This window comes from Haemorhous mexicanus, chromosome 24, assembly GCF_027477595.1.
Source record: "Haemorhous mexicanus isolate bHaeMex1 chromosome 24, bHaeMex1.pri, whole genome shotgun sequence".
Lineage (NCBI taxonomy): Eukaryota > Metazoa > Chordata > Aves > Passeriformes > Fringillidae > Haemorhous > Haemorhous mexicanus.
The window spans coordinates 276,601-300,394 of NC_082364.1; the positions used below are offsets into that span (position 1 = coordinate 276,601).

Here is a 23,794-nt window from a genome sequence, read left to right on the forward strand (position 1 = left end):
CAGACACACATGAGCCAGCTCTGCGTCATGCTCCAAGCTGGCAGGACACAAGCCACCTCCAGTCCAGAGGCCATTCACACACCGGACTGTGCCCAGCAAGTGCCATCTTCCCCAAGTGAAGGGTGTGGGACCAGCATTAGATTTATTTGTCTAAATGCGGCTGGCATGTGTGATGTCAGCCTGTCGAGAGGGTGAGCTCACAACTGCCTGCACCTAATGCAGCATTTAGGGCATTGCAGCAGGAATTCACAGGCAGAGTATACATTCCTCCCTCTGAGTCAGCACAGAGCCATGACCCAGTGAGGAGCCAGAGGAAAATCACCACTCCAGATATCAGCTTTCAGCTAAGTCATAAACCAGAGCACTGATCCCTTCTGTCACTGCTCATAAAAGGACTTAGTGATAACCTAAGCATGGTCACCATCAGAGAATTTAGTTTTCTACTTAATTACATCATTATTACATCCCTGCAGAATATAACCAACAGCTACAAGCAAAAGAACATTTTGCAATAAGCCTGCCTACAGGAGGCCCTTCTGTTATTATTAAAACATTGCAGAGAATAATCTCTCAAACTGATTTAATTCTACCAGCAACAGCTTTAAGAGCAGGCTGATCTCACATTCCAGAAAGGACAAATAGGAGCCTAAACTCCTATTACAGTTTTGCTGTCTAAATTACTTCTGTGAGGCTGCTAAACTGTCACAATAACCCACCTCACTGCTAAATGCTTTGGACTGAAACCTGCTGCAGAAATCCAAGTGATTTTACAGGTTTTATAGTAGGGAAGTAGTGTGCTCTCCTGGCAGAGAACTCCAGCTAGAAACCAAGAATTACTCATGTGTAAGTCCAAAGCACACCCTCAGTTTGCACTGATGCCCCAAATTCTTTTAGTCAAGAGTTTATATTCCATGTGTCATTTTTTTCCTTCCATCTCCAAAAATATACCTGTGTTCCTTCTTCACACTTTTCACCATTTTCACTGGTTACTTCTATGCGCATAAATTTGGGAGGGCGCCCAGGGCGTCTGCCTGGTCCGAATCTCCTCTTTCCTCGCCCACGACCTCGGCCTCTGGTTCTGCAGAATACAGGAGTGCTCCAGGTTAGATACAAAAAAAGACTACTTTGGATTCTCCACTGATTTTTTGCTTCCTTTCTCAGCATCCTACTCACCTACTCAACTCAGCAACAATGATGCAGTAAATAATAAGATGCAATAAATAATAAAAACGGAATAAATTCTGGAAGCAAAAATAATAGGTTTCTGCCTGGTATCTATTTATTTTGTGCTTCATGAGAAGCCAAGGTTCAGAACACATTCTATCAGTAAAAATTTCTATCAGTAATCATGGGACCAAGAGGACTACTTGCTTCCATCCAGCGCTCTGCCATGGCAGACTTCTTCTAACACCCCAGATTATGTTGTGCTGGGAAGCATTTTCAGCATGATGGAACAAGTGCACAAGGAAACCCATTTAAAATCTGAAGCCATAACATTCCTCACCAAAAAGCACTCAGCTGGTTGATGTCAGGCACTAAACAGAAGGGAACAATTTTGCATCAAAAAAGCAAAACAAAACAGAGTCACTTGCTACATTTCAGGAGAAAGAAGGCACCAATATCTTCTGCTCTGTGACAGGTGTTTGTAGATTCAGTTTTTAATAAGTCAGTCAACTACCTTGCCAGTGGCACAATGAGACACTAGAAACCTTGTTTTCCAAGCTCTGTACTTCCATATCTCTGAGAAACATAGTATTTCAATACTGTGATACTGAAACATTTCAAGTCACTGTCAAACAAAAAACAAAACAAAAAAACTTCACTAATTTCAACAGACTATTTATTTCTCTCAAGCTACTTGTTTCACTGAGTCTTAGACCAGTCAGCCTCCTGCTGCCATGATTCCCCCTTCTGGTGCTGAGCTGATGTCTCCTGAGTTGGCCAGTAAGATTTGCAGAACAAAGCCCCTCCTTTCTGCATGTTTGGGGAAGCACCACAGTGATCCACAAGCGAAGCTAAGGCTGTCAGTACCTGCTGAAGAAGTCCAGCTTCTCGTCATGGGAGTTGAGGTGCTGCTGGAGCTGCTCCGAGCTCATGAAACGTCGATTGCACTCGTAACACGGCCAGTTCTTTTCCTGTTCCCTGAGCACTGTCGGAAATGTAACACCATTTCACCCATCACCAATTAAACACCTAATTTTTTTGCCCCCAGCCTCTCTATCCTCTGTGGGCCAGATTTCTCCCCGGAAGGTTAGACAGGTTGCAGAATATCCAGCCCTGCTCTTCTGGTCTTTGCTTTTTTATGTCCTCTGCACTGTGCCATGACCATAGCTGATCACAGAGACACAAAGATCACTGCGGACAATCCTCATGGAGTATCAACACTGTTAGATATTATGGGGTATTCTGAAATTCACCCTTGTGTAGAAGAGCACCTACAGGATTGTGCCTCTGGTATAAGTTAAGGGAGATCAAGGGAAATTTCTAAATCTAAAGCAGTCACACAGCAGACAGTGAGTACAGAAACAGACCTCTTCCTCAGAGGAAGCAACCTAAAGCTTCTCAGAAACTGAAGCAAAGGCGTAAATTAAGGTAATATTCTCATGAGAACAGTTGTTGGAAATAAGCCCCAATAACACAATCACGGTCTGGTTTAACTTTTCCTAACCTAGCAGAAATTTGGGAGCACTATACAGGCCATATACTTGAAAGTAAGGAGTGCAACTCGCAACCACCACCACACTGAAAGCAGAAGATCTCAAGTTACCCTTCCTTTCCTCCTCAGTTATGTCATGGATCTTCTGGTTCACAAACTCGGCATAGGAGGCAGCATACCACACCTGCAGCAGGAGCACAAGGTAACAGGACACTAAGGTGGAGCCAAAACTAATGGAAATTTATTTGAAAATGGGTTTTGAGCAATACATTTACTTCCTTTGCCTCAACCACTAACTCTTATTTCTCCTTCCATCCTCTATAATAAAGTATGGTAAGATCAATGTGGCCTCATTGAGGAATGTAAGAGCTTTGCTCAGGAAGTACATCCATTTAATTTTAAGGTCTAGTTTCCTAACATGAATGTTTATCTCGCACATGGCTTCCAGAAGCTGTAAAGGAAGTAAGATTAATCTCTTTAAACCCAGCTATATGACTGTAAAGGAAGGATGTCATCAGAGTACTGATACTTGTACCAAGAGGAATGGAAATGTTATTAACTTGGGGGATTTCCTATTTCCTTCCTGCTCTCCTTACATAGACAATAGGCAGCACTATCCACATAAACTCATTTAAAATGAGTCCTCCTTTAAAATGGTCCTACTTCCCAAAACAAAGATCTGCCAGGCGCCAGCATGATGGACCCACTTTTGTCATAAAAGGAATTCAAGCCTTTAGCAAAGGCAACCACAAGAGGCAGGAAGACAAAGTTTATTAAAGCCTAAAAGCAGATGCTCACATTTAGATGAGAATTCTTCCATCATTTCATTTGTTTGATGAAAAAGAGTGGATTTTAGAAAAGATTTCTCAAAGAAGGCATCAACAGATTTTCATCAGAAAAAACTCAAACAAGTTTGAACTTGAAGTGGGCCACAGGCAGAGGTGAGTAGGATTTCAAGGACTCTCTAGCAGTTGTGTCACTCTGCAGGAATCTCAACAGCTGGACAGACAAAAACCTGGAGCTCCTGGACTACACACCTGGCAGGCAAATCAGAACTTCCCAGCTTCAACTACTTTAATCTCTGGACAAAATGTGCATGAATGCCCTACATCCACTTGGGGAAGAAATCACGTTACCAAACCTTTCAGTTAGCTAGCCATTTTACCCCAAAAGACACAACTAACACATAAAGTAAGAAAAATTATGCTCCCACAGGGATGTCTGTACAGATTAAAAGTCTTGTTTCAAATTGTTTGAAAAACTGTTAAGAAAATGGTATTTGAATACAATTGAAATGGATTTGTAAGATTTCTAGTAATTCAGCTTAAAAAACTAAGGACTCATTTCAGATAGTCCTGCTCTTAAAGGGTATAAGTAGGCTTTTGCCCTGATTTAGTAAGTGCACTTACAAAACAATTGTTTTTCCAGACAAATTGTTGAAATATACATGCAAGAAGAGATTTGAAGAACAACAAAATTTCCTGATATCAAATTTTTTTGGTCTCCCCCACAGTGCCCAAAAATGTTGAAAATAAAGGCCATCTCAGCCAGCCACAATGCTTTGAGCTCAACATAATCAATAAATTTTTAGAGGGAACAAAAAGCAAACCACAGGGAAATCACAATATCCTTTATCATTCTTCACATGCAAAGTTTCAAAAGCTCCAGGAAAGCCAGGTAAAAGGAGACACCACATTCACTTAAGGCACCAGAAAACAAGCCAGGAACACACAGGGCTAACTGGAAAGGGCATGGAGAATTTAAAAAATACATTTGCTGCAATAAAAATTAGATTGTATCAGCAAAATATATGCTGTGTAAAGCATGACAGGGAGAGACAAATAATTTACCTATTTTTACTTTACACTTCCTCATGAGCCAAAGCTCATTAAAATGCATATGTTGGTGACTAACTACTTACTGATTTCAGTGATACTCAATTCAGGCCAGGCTTTTTTCAGAGGAAAAAAGTTCTAAAACTATTCACATCAGTAGTTTTTGGCACTTAATGGCATCAACTTTTAAACTACTATTTAACCAGTAGAAAAAGAGAATCCTGACACACAAGCCATGCCATACCTTGAGTTCCTGCTTGGGCTCCACATTTTTAATGGTGGTGTAATAAATGTGGTGGCCATACTGATAGGCCACCAGGTTCTGCTCCAGGTGATTTTGAGCTGGACGCACAAACATCATCCAGTTACACAGAGCCTCACTGGACAGTTCAAACCACAAGTCCTCTTGCAAGTCTCTGTCTTTTCTGTCACCCTTATCAAGAGAAACCTGTAGCAAAATCCAATTACATGTGATAGTAACTGCCTGGCAGCACATTCAAAAGAATTTGACTTACTAAGAAAACTACTGTGCCCATGCAAACTGTTACATTAGGGGAGCAATGAAGACATAGCTACTTTTCTCTCTTTACTAACACAGATCCAGAAACAAGCAGAAAAATATTTAGCAACAGGTAAAGATTAACTAGGGAGGCACAATGGATCCTTCCAAGGCTTTCAGGGACAAGAACCATTCATTAAAGGGGTCAGGCATAGTATGAACAAGTGACTATAACAAATGACACACAAGTAGTTGTAGCTTTAGTAGGCTACAGAAACATCAGTCAGAAGTTTCTAACCGTCAGACCCACTTTTCCTTTCACTTCTTGAGTCATGACACTGCCTCAAGCAGGAAGCAGCATTTTTTTAGCTGAACTTCTCTTGGTTGTTGAATCTGCCTATGGTCACAACTTGTTTGTCAGACACTGACCGTAAGAGACCTCCGAAGACTATGGATCTAAACTCCAACAAATGAAGGACCAATTTTTTCTAGTGAAACCAGTATTGATAAATGGATATAAGTCACTCAAATACATTTTACCCCACACCAATTACTTGGCAAGAGGAAAGGCATAAAAATATCTCCTCTCCCCTACATCTTATGAATTAGAAAGTTAAGAAACATATTTTGAACTGAGGTTACAACATGACACAAAAGAATGGCTGCAGAATGTCCTCAGAAGGGGCTGCTATTTTTATGTCCAGATGCTGCTTCAGCTCATGTGAGAGTGATTCACAGCCTCCCATGCTATGCACCCTATATATGCATATCTATATACATATATATCCTATCACTATAATGCCAGAACATTCACCAGGATTAGTGCGTCACCCTGAATAAAAGAGCAAATCTGAAGCCAAAAGAATCTGGGTATTTCTTAGTTACATTCAGAGATGGAAGTAACAAAATATCTCTAGTGAATCGATGAAGGTAGAGTGACAAATAAATAAAAATCAAAGCTTAGGTACAAATTGATTTCCCCTTTTCTCACCTTACCTTCAAATGGATATAGCAGTCTTTGAGCTCAGTCTGTCTGACCAAGGGTCCTTCCACAGGCCCAAACTGTGTACGCTTTGGGATGCGCCTTTTAGAGAACACACCTCCCAAAAACCTGTCTATATAGAGCACCAGAGGAAGGCTGGCCCTCGCCCTGGTCAGCACAGGCCGGTTTGGGATGGGATGCAAAGGTCCATGTTTTGGACACACTGAGGGATGTGCGTTATTACACTCTTCACACCCTGCAACACACAAAGGCAGATAAGACATGACTTTCAGGCAGACACACACACCAGCTCAGAGACAGCCTTTAGATGTCTCTCTAAACATCTTTGATTCAGCTGTGGGAACACTTATGCCAATAGCCTGTCTATATTTTAAAATATTAGGCCAGTGTCCAGCAAAATAGGAACAAATCAACTCAGAGACTTCACTAAAGACAGAACTTTGTCTTTTCAGTCAAGCAGCCCAATTTGAATTCACATTTCTGGGAATCAAGACTCACATTTACTCATTACTGCTAAAATCTGAATGGTTTTTGCCTCTCTTTACTAAAGGTCTAAGAGAGAGGGAAGAAAAAAAGGGGGGCAAGAAGTACACTATATATGACTGTACACGCTTACACAAATCATTGGGATCAAAAGGTCGAGGTGGATCTGGATCCCACTCATCCATGTCAGTGTCTTCCCCATCTTCATCTTCATCTTCATCCTCATCATCTTCCTCTTTTGTTTCTATCCTTTCCATTTGATTCTGCAGAGGTGCTAATGGATCAGAACCATCCACAGCCTCCATAGGAGGTAACACCTGGTTATGCACCGGTAATGATGCCTGAGGAGAGAATTCACAAACAATTCAAGCTGACTCATGAAGAAAACCACAAGGACAAGTAATGAAGGTCCTTGCTAGCCTACCCTTCCTGCTGCCGCTGGTAATAGAGAGGAGGACAAGGGAAGGTGCTAAATGACTGCCAAGGGATGTTTTGCAAGGCTGGCTGCTGCTGATGGCCTCACTCAAAACACCTGTATTACTCCCTGGCTATACCCTGCCAAGGACTCAGTTCTCAGAAGAAACTGAACTCAGAGAAGTTCTCGACCCTTGCAGAAAGTGTAAAACCAAGTCCAGGCTCTGTGGATATTACCTAGAGCCTAAAGCTGTATTTTAATTTCTTTTGTACAAGTGAGAGAATCTTGCACTTTGGCACAAAATCTTCTCTTTACAATCCAACAAAACCAATCTCCAGAGTACAAAGGCAGAGGTCAAGAAGCGGTGAGGTAATGTGGAAACGATGTAAACTACAAGACATGAAAAACAGCTGGGGGCATTGCATTCTTCCACTAATTTTCAAGTTTAGCCCTTTCCTTCCTTAAAAGAACTGCAACATTTGAAGTTTAGCGCATATTTCATCGCCCACACAGGTTTCTCAGGTAGAGAACAAGAAATACTGCATGCAGCAGAGCTGCTTGAAAACACTGGCAAGGAAATTCAGTGGATGTTGCTGTGACAGTCAGCACTACACCTTCTGTTAACTTCACTTTTCAGCACTGACAGACTTTTAAGGTGGCTGCTCACAGAACCATTTGTGAAACAGGTTTCTCTGTATATTAAATATATGATATACTAAACCCCCACACATTCCATGGTGAGACTACGGAAGACAGTACAAACCTGCACTGCAGCTTTCTCACATCTCTTCCCAGCTCACTTAGACACATTTCATCCCCAGAGCAATGATGGAACAATGGAATCAGTGTGCTCGTACATGAAAGAGAAAAGGGTGCCTGGCAACTTACTCTATCTGCTTGTGGCCCCTGCTCCAGAGCCACTGGCTGGGGGGGGTCAGCAACGCTGCCGAGCACAGACAGGTTGGTGGGATTCATGCTCTGAGCAGCAGCAGGCAAGAGCACCGTTACCTAAAATCACAGGCACTCATTTTAGCACTGCAGCATTTCCATCAGTCACTTAACACATGGGCAGGTCCTGGCATGCACAGCTCCCTTGAGCCCTGCACTCTACTCAAAAACTGCTGTATTCCCGTGATTTTTGGGGTTCAAATAGGGATAATGGGCTTGGACAGAACCTGCAGCTCCTGGGACAAAGGGAAAGACTTCAAATCTATAGACTTTGCAAATTCTGAATTTTTAATATTTTTAAATTAAGGTCCTGGGTTCAATTGCACTAAAAACAGATGTTAGGAGCTCTTCAGCTCTTGGTAAAACCAGTGATTTGGGGTCTCTTTTCCTCTATACCCAAATTTACTTTCGTTTTCAAGGGAAAAGGTAAAGAAGGACTAAAAAACATTTCCTCATATTTTGACTTTTTCTTTTCTCAAGCAAACCCTGCTGATGGTTGAGGGGTTTAGAACTAGATAAGCTTTAAGATCCCTTCCAATCCAAATCATTCGGTGATTCTATGATCCAGGATCCATAAAAACCAAGATGGTGTATTGACCTCATGAGAAGATCAACCTCTCAAAAAAGAGGATCCTGACAATTATTTTTCTTTACATTTGGTCACACTACATATTTTTGTTTACATACTGTTTTTTGTGCTGTAACAACCAAATTAATGCATATTACACTGTTCTCATCCATTCAGCAATAAAACAAAGCACAACTAAGACCCCTAGGAATCACCTTTCCTGCCTTTTGTTTCCTGCTTATCTATACAGGAATTTGCACCATTGCACCATTATTTCGCATGACTTTTCATCCTTCTCTACAGCTGATATCATGTGGCTTCTAGTCTGTGTCTCTGACTGTTAAGCAGGTTTTTTGCTAAAATCCAAGCTCTTGCCTCTCTGCAGAGCGCTTTATAAATATCAGATAAAACTGAGAACAGCGCATTGGGCCAGTAGCGAGGGAGCAGACAACAAAATCCATAACGTAAGCACTTGGTCTTAGTACTCCAAACTAGTTGCTTGTTTAAAGAGGTATTAAGAGTAATTTATGAAACTCCTGAAAAACAACAGCAAAAAAACTTCAGAGAATGGTGCGGCAGTGAGGAGGAAACCACCATGACAGTCTGATATTGACACTTCTGAAGCCAAGTGGCAACAAAGAGGCATCATTATTCCTCCAGTGTGCCAGCAAGGATAGGGTCATACACACTTGGATCTATTTGTACCCCCTACTAGCAATCACACCAAATATACCCTTACTTGCACTTCCATGTCAGGCACTGCATGGATTATGGGCATAATTTTTATAAACCTCTCACTTTCTTTCTACAATAAAGTTTCTTCTGAAAGACAAGAGGAGCTTTAATTATTATTTTATCATTAGTTGTCAGTTCAGGGATGTCCCATATGAAATGCTGATGTAAAAACAGCTGCACAGGCAGGAGTTGATATAATGAGGGATTAACTGTTCACCAAAAAATTAGTATCTATGTTAGGACTGCTATCAGACTGTGTTGGAATGGAGGACAGGCTGAGGACAAGGCCTGAGGACAGGCTGAGGACAAGGCAAGCGCTTCTGGAATAATAACAGCAGATCACCTCTGTTGTAACTGCCATCTGCACTGTGTACAAATAATCTCTAATTAATCATGTATTTGTTAAATGAGCTTCAAGACAATTAGATAGGAATTTCTGCCTTCTCAATGGAGGGAAATTGATGGAGCAAAAATTCGAGAACAAAACTCCAGATAATGAGAAGAATAAGAAGACAGGTAACACCTTTATTGTGTCAGTCATTGCTTCCCATCTGTGCCTCAACCATTTAGACGGTTTTTTAGCAAGAAAATTTGTTTTCAGCACAGATTCAATCCCTCACTCTGCCCCAAGACTGTCAAAACCCACACATTTTAATGATGGCTTTGGTGATGATTCAGAACTAGTACATCCATTCACACACGTCATTAAAGACCCACCTAGCAGTAATGATTTTAAGTCTATGACAAGGAGAGAATTCCAACCAGAGATCTGAAAGCACCTGTCTACAGCTGATTATTACAGCACAGTCCCCAAAGATACCAGTAAGAGTTAATAACAACTTCCCCATAAATGATGGATGTAAAAAGAATAAGAGAAATCATCATAACCTTATAAACACAGGCTGCAGTTTTATTTTTTATCCAGCCCATCTCACACTGGCAAGCCCAGCACACCTGAGAGGGGAGCCAGTCACTAAACTTCTTCAGCTTTCACACTTAATTTCCTGTTACGTTTCTAGTAAACCTATAATTTAATCCAATTTTTCTATCCCTCAAAAGCTTTCTGTGCACTCCAAGGCATTTGAATCAGAACGTATATGAGGACAACTGAAAACCCCGCCTTTCCAAAAATGGCACATTCAGATGACATCAGCCACATCTGCTGCAGGGACACTGCTGAAAGATTTTTTCATGCTATCTGGGGCAGTAAATTAGAATTTTTGTTGAATATGAATTAAAGAATAAACTCAAAATAATTCTTAACTTTAACTGTCATTCATGCTCAAGATGGTCATTGGTCTTGATCAGGGTAACAGCACAAGACTAAGATTGTCACTGGATAACTTCAAAAGTTCATTACCCTCCTGCACCACATGAATGTCCCTTTACCTTCCCTAATGGTTTCCTCACAATCTTAGGCCCAAAATGAATAATATCTCTTCCTTACCTGCTGGGTGGTAGCATCCTGTTGAACGTAAGCCACTTGGGACGGATCTGTAAACAGAGTCTAGACAGAATGAAAAAGGCTTATCAAACCAGCCATGGGGGTTTTTACTCCCAAGTCACACAAAAGTTACCCTGCCACTATAAAACAAACCACATTTGAGCCTTTGTCAGCTTCTAACCTGCCTGTTACCACAGTAAACTACTTCAACTTACCCAAGTGGACCTACATACAGGGAAATTAAAAATTAGGTAATGCTCCATAAACAGTTAATATATTTATGTGGCACTTTGCATCTGTACAGCTGAAGTGTTTCACGGATTTTATTCTTTTTATTTACCAAAATCACTTCGTCAGTTGCCGATTTGATAAAATCTATAGGATGAAATTCAATAGTTCTCTCTATGCCCTTAATGTGTAACACTTAAAAGCAGGATAGAAGGTAACTGTGAGCTTTTTCTTCCTGAAAATTCACAAGACTGCTGCATGCTTTCTTTTGAGGAACTATCATGCACATCCTAAATAGGAATTTGATATGGCCAGGATGCTGTTTAATTTCATAGTAGCCATGCCAACTTCAGTATTCTGCAAGAACAGTCCTGACAGAATCCCAGGAAAAGCAAGACTAAGGACTGACTGAGGCCAGCCTTACTTAGCCAAAACTTGAACTATCTCAGCTTGCAGCAGCCTGGCTACAATAAAATAAAACATGATATAATACAAATTCCTTCAGCACTGTGATAATTTCATCTTAGATGCAGAAAAGTGTCTGAATACTACACATTATTTGACACAATGACAACATTCAGAGTTTTGGAGTTAGTTGGCCAGTAACTTCCGGGTAGATATCCTCTCAGGACATCCCTTCACACAGAAGCTGGTTTTCTGGGACAGCTGAGAAGTGCACAAGACACAATGTGCCACATGAGGCCCTGCCAGCATGACGGGGGTGCCAAGTACATGCACTTTGTAGCACAGCTAATCTGCTCTGCCAGCAAAGATATTATAAAACACTCTGGACAAAGCAAGCCTGTTCCTTTTTAATCTGTCCATACAGAGGCAGAGATGCATAGCATATTGACCCCATATAAACATGTGCTGCAAGGGAAAAAGGCTATTTGATATGATAATGCAGAAGAAAATTAATATAAAAGGTCTATAAAATCAGCAATCTGCAGAGACCACAAAATTACGTTGAATAAACAGAGATGCTCTGCAAAAAGACATGACTGTTATTGTAACTATCAATTATGACAACTGTACTACACAAAACAAAGAATCTTCCAGAAGGAATATAGATGGCTCTTGGCTTTTTACTGGCTACAAGAGGCAGAACTTCTGGTGAGATTATCCGTGTTCTGGAAAACACCTTTGAGTAAATTATAATCTCATCCACCTTCAGTGAAGAAACCAGCATTTGATAATTCATAGCCTCACCATCCTTTGATAAGCAGATTTGCACACCAGACAAATGAACAGCATGAAGCTCCTGCTCAGCAGTGGGCAGAGAAAACTGCTGGGAGCGACTGCCTGCTATTTTCCAGTCATACCACTTGGCTGGTAACTGGCCTTCATCCCAAAAAAGATTGTTGTGTTTTCTAGGTGCCAAAACCAGGTGGGCTCAGAACCACACGTGCCTGCGTAGCTTCCACTGGGTGGATGTAAACGAGGGTGTGCTCCGAGGTGTCCACAGAGGTGTAGGAGGTGCCGTCAGCCGTGTAAACCACCTGCTGTGCAGGGCCGCGCTCCTGCTCGTCACTGTACATGATCTGGGCCACTGCCTCCCCCTCGGGGACAAAGTGCACCTGGGGAACAAACAGATCCTGGACTCGCACCAACACAGGCCAGTGGGACATAGCACCAGAGTCACGGGGTGTCTTGGAAAGCAGAGAGAACTTGTGTCCCAACGAATTTGAATGCAGTGAAAAACACCGATTTCAAATCTCACTCAATTATTCTATCAGTAGAAATCTGGACACAACTCCCACCAGTATCTGGTTTTACTTTGCATTGCAACTCAAAATGTAACTGCTACAAAGGGCACCCACCCATACTTAGTTCTTGCATAACGCTTCAGAAATTCGTAAGGGAACAAGTTTGTATTTCAACTAATGTATCTATTAAATATATTAGGATATTGTTTCCCTTTACGCTCATATCCCTTTCAGGATTTATGATAATTACTTCATTCAGCTAGTTCTGTAGCTGGAAGTTGCTGTCTGATGAGAGGCTAACAGAATTATTAACTCTGATACTCCTCAAGATATAGTATTGCAGTTCTCAGAGTCAGCAGTAGGGCATATTAGACTGCTTCTCTGTAGTATGTATGTGCAGCATCAATAGAAAATTCAACTATTTAAACAGACAAACCTATACCTAAAAACATTAAGCACAGATTCCAAGGACTACTGGAACAAGTTATGTCTAGGCTTGCACTTTAAATCTAAACAAGTCAATTTTTACCAGAACATTATGATCATAACTGATGATCATATTAAATTATATATATATATATATATATATATTAAATGAGCCAGGATACTGGATTCCAGTGAAAACAGGAATATCTTTAGCTCTTGTCATCATTTACATGCTGAAAAGCATTTTCAGTGCATGGTAAAAACAGGACAGTGAGCAGGAAACCTAGTTTGAATACAAGTACTCATAGTCACATGCAGTTCTTTCACATAAAATGATACCACAGTTACATATTTTGTTATTTTGTTTCAGTTTTTGGCTTATGCTTCAGAAGACACCTGGTACTCCCCTGTGGATGCTCAGTGCTGATTGTGTACAATAAATCTCACAAACACTACAACTTCACATTTGGAAAGCCCTCTGAAAATACTCATTAAGCCTTAAAACTGCCATATGCAAACAGTAACATGGTTATCCCATCGTAGAGAGAAGGGAACACAGGCCATTGAAATCTGCCTTTCTTTGCAAATTTCAAAGCTGGAAATTACTGAGAGCCCAAATTTCTCAGCTTGTGGGTCAAATACCAATGGAGCACCCTTTTCCTACCATATTTAAAAGAGTAAATAAATTTACAGAATTCTAGAAATTCACAGCTGTGTTGTCTCAGAGGCAGAGGGACAAGCTGTATACCGCAGAACCTGAAAGAATTAAAACTGCAGAATTAAAACTGCATTAGTCACTTACAATTAATATTTCTCCTTTCCTCACTACCCAGATGTCTGTCTGGAAAAAAATACTTGTATTACTTTCCCCAGGGTCCACCCACAGTTCCATCTGATTCAAATGATGCCACCAAAAGTGGTTGCCACAGAGCAGAGATTTTGTTCATTACTCTGAACACCCTTTACTCTCCGCCACATGGTAATAAATGTATTTGGACACAAACTTCTACAGCCGCTGCTTAGTTTTGTTCAGCTCATTTCAGATCTCTCTGCCTTCACTGATGTGATTTGCACAGTTCATTTTGTGAAGCTTTAACCCTAAATCACCAGAGAAATGTTTGTATTTCTGCTCAAATGAAAGCTGAGCTTCTAGACTTTAAATCAGGGCCGAATGGGAACTAACCCTCCCCACTAATCCCAATCCAGCCCAAGCAGAGGTGGAGCTCTGGTTAATCACCTGAGCGGTGTTCTGTTCCTGTCCTGCAGACTCAGTCCACACCTGAGGACTTTCCTCTTTCAAGTCCATCTCCTCCCTGCCTGTGTGCTCCATGAGGAGAAGGAGACCTACTGGAGTAATATCTGGCTGAAGGGATTCATCTGTTCATTGTGTTTCTGCTTCCAGAAGACAAGGTGATCTTCAGCAACATGGCTGTAAAAAAAACAGAGAACAGAGACATTAAAACCAGCATGACACATGCCATGGAACTATGAGGGATTTATTATTATCCACTACCACACTTCAGTAACATAGAGTAAAGCCGGTTTGGCTTTATAAACACCTCCTATAAGACCCAAACACCTTAAGTTATGGGAACAAGGGAACAGAAATCTTATCTCACTGAGCATGGTCAAATCCTACTGTTCACTACTTTCCATATCCCATTAAGGAGGAAACAAATCAACCACTGCACCAATTGCACTGAAAGATTACACTGAATTCTTCCTTCATCTCTTTCCTTGACCACAGGCCATCCACACTATCTTCTCCTCATTGTCCTTCTGGCACCTACAAGCCTAGAAATCAATAAATAATGCAAAAAATGGACCTGAGGCTTCCAACAAGAAAACACTATGTTCAGAGATGCATCACCAGTTCCTCAGTTTGCCTGAATGAGGTTTTGTTTGATCACCAACTGGTTTTCCATGTACAGACAGATTTGACCTTGGACAAAACCCCAGTCCCAGGTTAGCAGAGTGTTTGAATAGCCAACTACTAAAAAGGAACAATGAAACTTAAACTCTCAAAGATCCCAACAAACTGCTTCCAAGCTTGGTTTTATTCACTTCTTGCAATTTTCCTGGGGCCTCTCAATCTGCCATTGTGATCCCAGAAGGGTAATTTACAGCTCTGGTGTTTGAGTCAGTGGTTCAGCACCTTCCTAAAACTTTGTCTCTAATGTCGTATGAAATCACAGGCCAGGAATTAGGATGAGGCTGAGACCATTTCATTTCTCAGCTACTCTAATTAACTTTATTTTATATCCAGTGTCTTGCTGGGCTGATCTAATGCCAGTACCCATCTGTGCACCAGGAAGGAAGCAGAAGGCTCCTTGCTGATGCTTTCATTCATTTGCATTTTAAATGCAAATTATTTTAGCCATAATTTATCCCTATAAATGCTACCGTTTGGCTTGTCATTGACAAACTGAAAAATAGATAGGGAGATGTAAAAAAAGTAGCAGGCACTTTCTAAATCCTCCTAATTGTGCCTGCAAGGATCAAGCTGTGCAGACCTGAGCACTGACTGTTTCACTGGGCCTGGCCAGCATGGATAAATCATCAGGGCAGGGAAAGCTCAGGCTAATGTCACTGAACTGTGCGATGGAGCAAACAAATTATATTACTTACATATACACAAAGAAAAACAGTGGGAAAGACATTTCTGGGCATTGCTAGACACCAAGTCTTGCTGTGACTGGAGTTAACACTTGCTGTCTCACGCTGAGCAACCCAGCACATGTGAGCCCCACAAAAACACACATTGAGGAACTGTTCTGACTTTCTCTTATATCTGAACATCTCCACTTATGGGAATACAGGGACAGAAATCTCATCTCCATTAATATTGCTTGATATAAAACATTCCCAAAAAGCACTTAGGAGAAAAAGTAAAATAAAATCTAAGTACCAGCCTGAACTTAGTATGAACAAATTAACTGCAGCAAACACGAGTGATAAACACCAGCCTTGTTCTCAAAGTGTGGAAGGTCAGGGCAATTTACAGGTAAATATTATTTATTTATATATCCAAGTGCACACATGCTCTGATGTATAAATAAATACCATCCATCCCTACAGAGAACCTTTCTCCTAGCTACTTGTTATGTTATTAAGGATTAAAGTTGGGATTTTCTCATATCTAATCCTACCTCATTCACTGATCTCCTTCACTCATTTTATCAGGTAGAGATTCTTTATTCAGAATATATAAATATGTACATATATCAGGTATATGATCATCTCTACCCATGCGAAACATGACACCATTTATGTCAGTAACATACTGTGAACAACTTTGGAAAATTTACCACCTATCCTGTTGATATTCTTCAGCCGGTTTATCCACAACAGCTCTTTTCCTAGACTGCCAGTATTAATCAAGAGCCAATTCAGGTAATCGCACTAACAGTAGCTGGTAGTTTAATCAATTACCTAACTGCTTAGAAAACTAAAAATAAAAAACAAACATTAGAGGTTTCAATTTGGGGTAGTTTGACTTTTTAAAACAAATATAATTATCCTGTTAAAAAGAAAGCAATTACATTACCTACTAACTGTTTTAAGAGAAAGGCACAGTTCTGGCTAATTCCACATGGTGCAACAAGAAGCAGAATTTTTGGTTGAGCTTCCCCACCAGCAGACACTGAAGGTCTGAAGGAAGATGCTGACTCACTCCTGCAGAGTCATTTTGGCACAGATAACTTACAACTTGAGTACAAAGGAGACTGAAGGGTTCAGGCAGGGTCTTTTAAAAGACAAAACTGGGAATTAAGAATCATCTCTGAAAAAAGAAGTACTAAAAAGTTGGAAAGGAAAGCAGAAGACAGTCATTTCATGGTTCTGAAAGTTAGCACTAACCTAAAGTCTTGGGGGAAAATAAAGCAAGGCTGAACCAAATTCAGTGCCCCAGTGCTGCAGATTCTATAAACAGTCCAGTTATTCCCGTTCTTGACAGAAATGAAAATAATAAACAGCTCAGCCCAGCCAATAAGAAACTTGCTCAGTGGAGCAATAAGGAGCAATAGTAGGAACTGCAGGACTTGCTGACGATTTCAACTTCTGTACTTACAAATTCATCCTAGGATTGACCTCTGGTATGCATTCCCTCACTACATCTGTAATCATGAAAACACACTGAAAAGCACATTTCCCTGGAAACATGGATATGCTGAGAAAGAAGACAATGCAGGAGGAGACAGGCTGTGTCCCAGAGAGGTCCCAGGGACAGGCAATATAGAGGGCAGGAGGCATAAGCAAGTGTTGAAATTCAGCTGTGAAATAAGCCCTGCAGTCAAGGCCAGGAGCACGAAAAATCTTACCCAAAGTCTCTGACAATAGAACTGCCACAAAACAGGAACACCTGAGCAAGTTTTCTGACACTGATGACAAGCAGACCAAGCTAACTTTGCTCACTGATCTTTCATAGGATGCTCCTCATGAATCCTGCACAATCTTATTTCCTTCCCTATATACATTCCTTCAATACCCATTACTGCCCTGACACTGACAGCCCAGTGTCTCAAAATGTTAACCATTTCCCTGTGGTCTTCTCTCAGCTTTGGTAGTTTTTTAGTAGAAATAAATGTGAAATTTTGGACATAAGTATTGCCAAATCACTGGCATGCAGGGAGCACTCTCTGCTTGCTCTCCGCACTGTTCACCCATGGATTATCCTTTGCAACTGTTGATTTTTCTCACTGTATTGAAGACATCAGACATTTTCAGACAAGCTAAATAAACACCAAGACATGTACCTCAATGGGAAGCTCTGCTGTGTCAAATGGATTACCTTAAGAATCTGTGTAACAGAAATTGAAACTCAATTGCAGAAATCCTAAAAGAAGATAATTAAAGATAAAAGGCATTGTGATAGGATAAACTCAGTTTTTTCTCAGTATCCAGAAAGTAGGCTACATTTTGTAATAAAAATCCATGTAGAGGTTTAGTAAAACAGTAATCCAAACAGCTTGCTTAAACTCACGTTAAATTTACATGTCACAACTATATTCTCTCCGCTATAAATAGTGGAGAGGCCTGGCTCAAATATAATTCAACTTTTTTTTTTTTTTTTTTTTTTTTTTTGTAAGTCCTTACTTTTCTGGAAGTTGAAAGATTAGTCATTTATGAAACATCACCCAACAGTCACCCAAAAATTCCACCAGCACCCCAATGCTTTCATACAATCCAATGAGCATCACAAACATGAGCAAGAAGCAATGCCAGTGGGAGATGTTATAGCATTTGCTGTAACTGCAGACGCGGCATTTTCCTCCCCAAACAACAGGTGTGCCTCACCCTGTCTGTGCCGGGTGATGACACAAGCTGAAACAGTAACAGGCATAACTAAAGAGTACCAATATAGTCCAGTACCACTCCAGTATGGCAGTGATGAGGCAGTGACAGCCCTGTATCACTATATATTGTGTGGATCGCGACACAACACGACCGAAGAACCAGCACAGCTCCTGTGACTTTGAAATATCTCCTCTACTGGAACATTAGCTTATTCTGAGCTGTTCAAGTAAATTAACCATCCCTTCAGGACAACACAGGTTTGTCTCAGAACACCATTCACATTTACCTTCCTTTTCTCAACACCTTCTGGGACCTGTTGCTATCACAGACCTACAGCCATCTCTCTTTAGTTTTTGCATTTTACATCCAATCCAGAAAATGTCATTAATGACAAAATTTCTCCTCTGCTGCTCCTGATGCCTCAAAAGCATCTTTGTGTCATTGCTTGACAATTCTTCATTTTTTTTGGAAATCTTGCTTAAAATCTCTTTTTGACCTTGGCAACACCCTCCAACTCCTCCCTCCTGCTCCTGTGGGATGGTGTTTTCTCTGGAGCTGTATTATTAAATCAGCAGATTCCCTGTGAACTGCATTCAGCTCCAGAGGATGGGAAAGCACTGCTCAGAGGGGCAAAGCACCTCATTCCCTATCCAACAGCAAGGTCTTTGTTAGCTTTTCTGCCTCAGCATTAGACACCCTGAGCCACCACAGCTCCACATGTGTCCCCTTACAGGTGCATGCATGGATCCCCCCACAAACACTCAAGAGTGAACAGTGCCATAAGAGAAAACCACTAACAGCAAAATCACTGCTGGTTTGTGTTTGGTATCCAAGTGTTTTAAACACAAGTTAAACCAGTGAACTCACCTAGGGCTTCAAAGGTAAGCTCTGAAAGTCAGAAAAAAACACCACCAAAAAAAAAATTAGAATCAATAATAACCGTATTTTCTTGGCAAACTTTCTATTTAAGAAGTACAATTTCTTTCAATGCTGCGACTACACAAGAATATATAGAGACAAAATCTCTGGGGACTTCATCTGCAGCAACTTCTGTGACGTTCACTAAGGGCATTCGGCTGAAAAATCCAAGCCAGTGGCTGCCAAACACTCATTTTTGCCCCTTCTCTGGGATGAGAAAGGGGAATATTACAGCACAGCAAGGAGAAAAGACCACCTCCCTGTTCAGGGAGGAATACAGCCACTCAGTATCTCAAATGAGAATCCATTTTACAATAATGGTGCATAAACCAGCTAATGTGATTTACTCCCCAGCGTAAAAGAGCCTTGTCATAGCCTGAGGTTCCTGCAGCAATAACAGCAGGGACTATTGGCTTAATCCTCCCATGACTGAGCTCACTGACAACTGTGTCTCACCCCAGGCATGTGCAAGGGCACCAAGATTGGTACAAATGGAGTTTTAGGACTCCGAGTCTCCCTCCAGCTTTTAATATGAAAATGATTTATTATGCTAAAAAGGAACATCACATTTGCCAGCAAAAAGCTTTACCCACACTAAAATTATCCTAGTTTGCCTAGAAGGCAGAGCCAGTGCATTTCCTGAGATCCTTTAGAAGGAACAGGCTTTCACTGCAGCAGGAAGGTTTCTAACCTCATTGAGGACTGAGTCAGGACTGTTGTCACCTCTTCTGCATTCCCATCCATCACAGGCACATACTGTTTCAAGGAGCTCTGGCCCGGGTGCATTTTGCGTGAATGTTATCAATCAGGTCATGTAAAACCACATTATTTATGTTTTACTGGTGAGTTAAAAATGGAAATCATACTAGGGCTGGGACAGCAAGAATTATTAATCTCCACAAAGGGAAAACTGGCTTAAATTTATTTTGTCATATAATAAATACAAGAGCTCAGCCAAACACCAACTCACTCTTTACTGCCACTGTACATAATGAATCTATCTCCTTATGGCACATCCATCATCAAAGCAACAATGAGGTAAAAAAAGTCTTAGACCAAGGCCAGTCCTCTGCTAGACATCGACATCACACGTTACAGTCCTTTTCCTAAAGGGACAGTGCCCAGGCACTGAAGGTGACAGCACAACAGCCTGATGTAACTATTCTCTCACAATTTATCAGGTAAGTAGCTGAAGATCCATTTCTGCCACAGAATACAGGAGAGAATCCAGCCTGACCACAGGTTAACATCCTCCTGGGAACTACCTAGGCTGTGTTTAGACACCTACTCAGAGATGCTCCAAGGACATTTCTCTTGAGTCCTAATTCTTGTATAATAAAGTATTTCTCACACTGAACTCTCTCTCAGTGGGCAAAGACTCAACTTCATTATTTTCTACATATGCCAATCTCCTTTAGTCACCTCTCTTCCCATTTGCTCAGCATCTACATAGCCACTCCAGCAACCGATTTCTTCCTCCTACCCACAGCTTCCTGAATCTCTGGCCACCTTCCTCATGATCTTGTCTTCCCAATGTTTCATCCTCTGAGGTCCCTGTGATATCATGGCTGCTGAATCACATACTACAGTTTTTGAGCACCAGCTGCTCGAGACAGTGACTGTGCCTTCCTAAAGAATTTGGTTTATAAATCACAGAGAGAGAAGTCTGATAAAGCAAGGAAACAGGGAATACATGCATTTAAAGTATAGGATGACACAAAAGGAAGATAAACGTCTGTATCAGTGTCTTCTATAGTTCTGCCCACACAAACTTCAAGATGGCTCTAATAGGGGTTACTGAAAGAAAACAAACTATTCCCCTCCAGCTTCTTCCTGACAATTTTTTGTCTCCCATCCCTTCTCCTCCTCCAGCAAACTCTTTCCAAAAGAGCTGTCAGTTGAAGGGGATTCTTCCCCTTCCTACAAGTGGGTGGTGCTGCTTCCTCACTCCTTCTCCCACTCCCCTGCACTTCTCCTCTAAATTTTAATCACCTGTCATAAAATTAAAAAAAATAAAACTACCTTGTTTCTGCACATAACACATACCTGAGATGGCTCCTTCAGAACAGCTGCTGCTCTGCACTACCTCAGAGAACCAATGGACTATCTGCACCTTCACACAGGTGGGCACTGACATATAGAGCCATTTCAGGGCTACAATACAACAACTGCATGTTTTACTAGCAGGAGATAAAAGTGACAAACAGACCCAATCTCATGTTCAGGTCCAAACAAAATTCACCATATAAAACCAACCCACTTAATCAGATACACTTAGAAATCCATTAGAATTCAGTGTACACAGCTGCCAGCAGCTGCAGGTGGCCAGGAACACAGTGGAAATGGCTGCTCACTGCAGAGCAATTTACCCCAGGAAAGCTCATCCAAGGATTTTCTGCAAAGGACAGGACTAAGGGTGCCAGAGGAGAGCAGACAATACTACAGACCCGTTTCTCTCTAAAATCAAATAGTCAATTATTCTATCAGATAACAATAATAACAATTACTCCAACATCTTATAAACAAGATAATAAAGTTGTCTCTTTTTGTACAAGAGAAGCATCCATGAAGCAAAATGTCAAAAGCATCCATGAAGCAAAATCACAATTTCAGAGAGAAGTTTTCCATTTAAGGACAGACTAGAGCAATACACACTCCTGTATTCATTTTCCTAGAAATGAAGGCATTAGAAGGCTCAAGACTGCCAATTATTTTATTGTGTCCACAAAAGATGCAAAGAATCCTCTTGCAAAATCAGTTGGTGATTCATTAGCATCTCATCTTCTGACAGAACTATAAGAAAAAAACCCCACGAAATTATTAAAAATCTGACAGAAGAAAGCAAAAGTTCAGTATAGTCTCTATTCCCATTGAAACTCACAGGGAAACATTGATAGGCATTTCACACACCCAGTTTTGCACTTGATCATTCTTTAAAGGTCCTACCTCAGCATCCTGTCTAGTGTATCGCTATATAGTTATACACTATATAGCGATACACTAGACAGGATGCTCAGGTACAAAAAGTGCATCACAAATACTGACCCTTCATTTCACTGTCAGGACTATGACTACTGTCAGTAGCCTAAGACAAGTTTAAATTGCAATTTAGGGACCCTGTAAGAGCCCTTCAGAGGCTCTGCAATGTACAGCTGAGAGATAAAAGGTGACCACACACAGCTCTTGTACAGGGAAGTAACCCTTAAAAATGTGAATTATCCCTTTAGGATGAGTAATTCTGAAACGCATAGCATCAGGCAGGACCTCATTCTTCCATTCCAACTCAACCATTTAACAAACTTACATAAACTCACTTTTAATGGAACTGGGGCACAGGAGGGGAAACAGGACAACTCAATACCAACACCCACGAAGCAAGAGAACCACAAGAGCAAACATCCACTTGCTACAACCATTCCAAGACCACAGGAATAGGGGTTTTGGCACCAAGGCCACTGTCAGGAGACCAGCTGTGAACCCCACAGCTTCCACCTGCAGCAACTGCTGCTACTCGCACCAGGACCTCAATGAATGGAACCCCCTCAGGGCAGTGTGGAAGGGCCAAACTTCCCTCAACACGAAGCCTCAGGGCCACCTAGCCAGGAGCCTTGCCCTGTTGGGGCCACACAGATATGCAATAGGACCCCTGAGGCAAGAAAACCTCATGAGGGTGGAACGCCCAGAACACAGCACACCACTGCACCTTACAGGGTACACTGGGGTACATCCACTCACACTCCCGATATAGTCGCCACGGCCACCAACAGCCAATCCGAAGACGGGGTAAGACGCCCGCTCCCCTAATTAGGCCAATAGGAGGCAGGGGCGCGAGGCATGCGGCCAATCGGCAGGCGTCAGTGGCCCCCCTCCCTCACACCGCCCGCTTCCCGCCGCCGCGCCCCCCCATCCGCCCCCGCCTGAGGGCAGCGGCGCCATCAGCCCCTAGTGAGAATGCCCGGCGGCCAGTCGGCCCCAACCACTGGGACACGGGCGGGCGGCCAGGGCAGTCGCTGAGTGGACGGGCCGGGCCGGGCCGGTCGCCGAGGGAGGGGGAGCTGGGCTGAGCGCGGGGCGAGCGGCCGAGAATTAAGGTGGAGAGATGAGACCCCCCCCTCCACAGTGCTGGGGAGGCAAAACATGGCTCCGGCAACCCCCGCCTCCCCCCTCCGCTCAGGTGCCGGGGTCCGGACTGTACCACGGAGGGAGGGGGGAACAAGGGTGGGGGCACCCCCTTCTTCCCGTGTCCGGGGCGCGTGGGGGTTCCCGGCTGGGGGGGGGGAAGCGGACTGTACCTCTCCCACGGGGTGTGGGGGGAAGGGAATGAGTACGCCCTACTTCCTCTTCCCCCCCCCCCCACTGGCGGGAGCGAACGGTTTATCCCGGCCCCGCACCGCCAGCTCTGGGCGCCATCTTGGGTGCGACTAAAACAACAAGTCTAAAACCCCCGGCGGGTCCCCGCGGCGCTCCCGGGCCGCGCTGCCCTCCCGGACCGTCCCATCGCGTTACCTGAGGGGGGCCCGTGCGGGCGCCGCGCCCCGGCCGGTGCCGTCGGCCCCGCGGCGGCCCCGAACCCCCCCACCTGTCCTCACCTCACAATGGTAGCTGCAGAGCGGGAGGGGGGGGGGGGGGGGGGGG

The 23,794-nt window shown here is 42.4% G+C and overlaps 1 protein-coding gene across 8 annotated transcripts in view; it reads right to left on the reverse strand.

Annotated features, from left to right (window-relative positions):
* PRDM10 (PR/SET domain 10) overlaps positions 1 to 23,783 on the reverse strand; it is a 46,000-nt gene extending 22,217 nt beyond the window's left edge. Inside the window, exons 1-11 of one of the 8 annotated variants that reach the window (XM_059866991.1) lie at positions 23,749 to 23,783; positions 14,184 to 14,375; positions 12,224 to 12,391; positions 10,590 to 10,649; positions 7,780 to 7,899; positions 6,610 to 6,817; positions 5,987 to 6,228; positions 4,736 to 4,939; positions 2,768 to 2,840; positions 2,032 to 2,149; positions 949 to 1,078 (exon numbers count right to left, since the gene is read on the reverse strand). In XM_059866991.1, the coding sequence (XP_059722974.1) occupies positions 949 to 1,078; positions 2,032 to 2,149; positions 2,768 to 2,840; positions 4,736 to 4,939; positions 5,987 to 6,228; positions 6,610 to 6,817; positions 7,780 to 7,899; positions 10,590 to 10,649; positions 12,224 to 12,391; positions 14,184 to 14,276 (1,416 nt within the window). In that variant the 5' untranslated portion in view covers positions 14,277 to 14,375; positions 23,749 to 23,783. Of the gene's footprint in view, positions 1 to 948; positions 1,079 to 2,031; positions 2,150 to 2,767; positions 2,841 to 4,735; positions 4,940 to 5,986; positions 6,229 to 6,609; positions 6,818 to 7,779; positions 7,900 to 10,589; positions 10,650 to 12,223; positions 12,392 to 14,183; positions 14,376 to 22,894; positions 23,020 to 23,665 lie in introns of those variants that run through there. The other 7 variants (XM_059866990.1, XM_059866989.1, XM_059866993.1 and 4 more) reach the window with 7 other exon arrangements.
* Between the last annotated feature and the right edge of the window lie 11 nt (positions 23,784 to 23,794).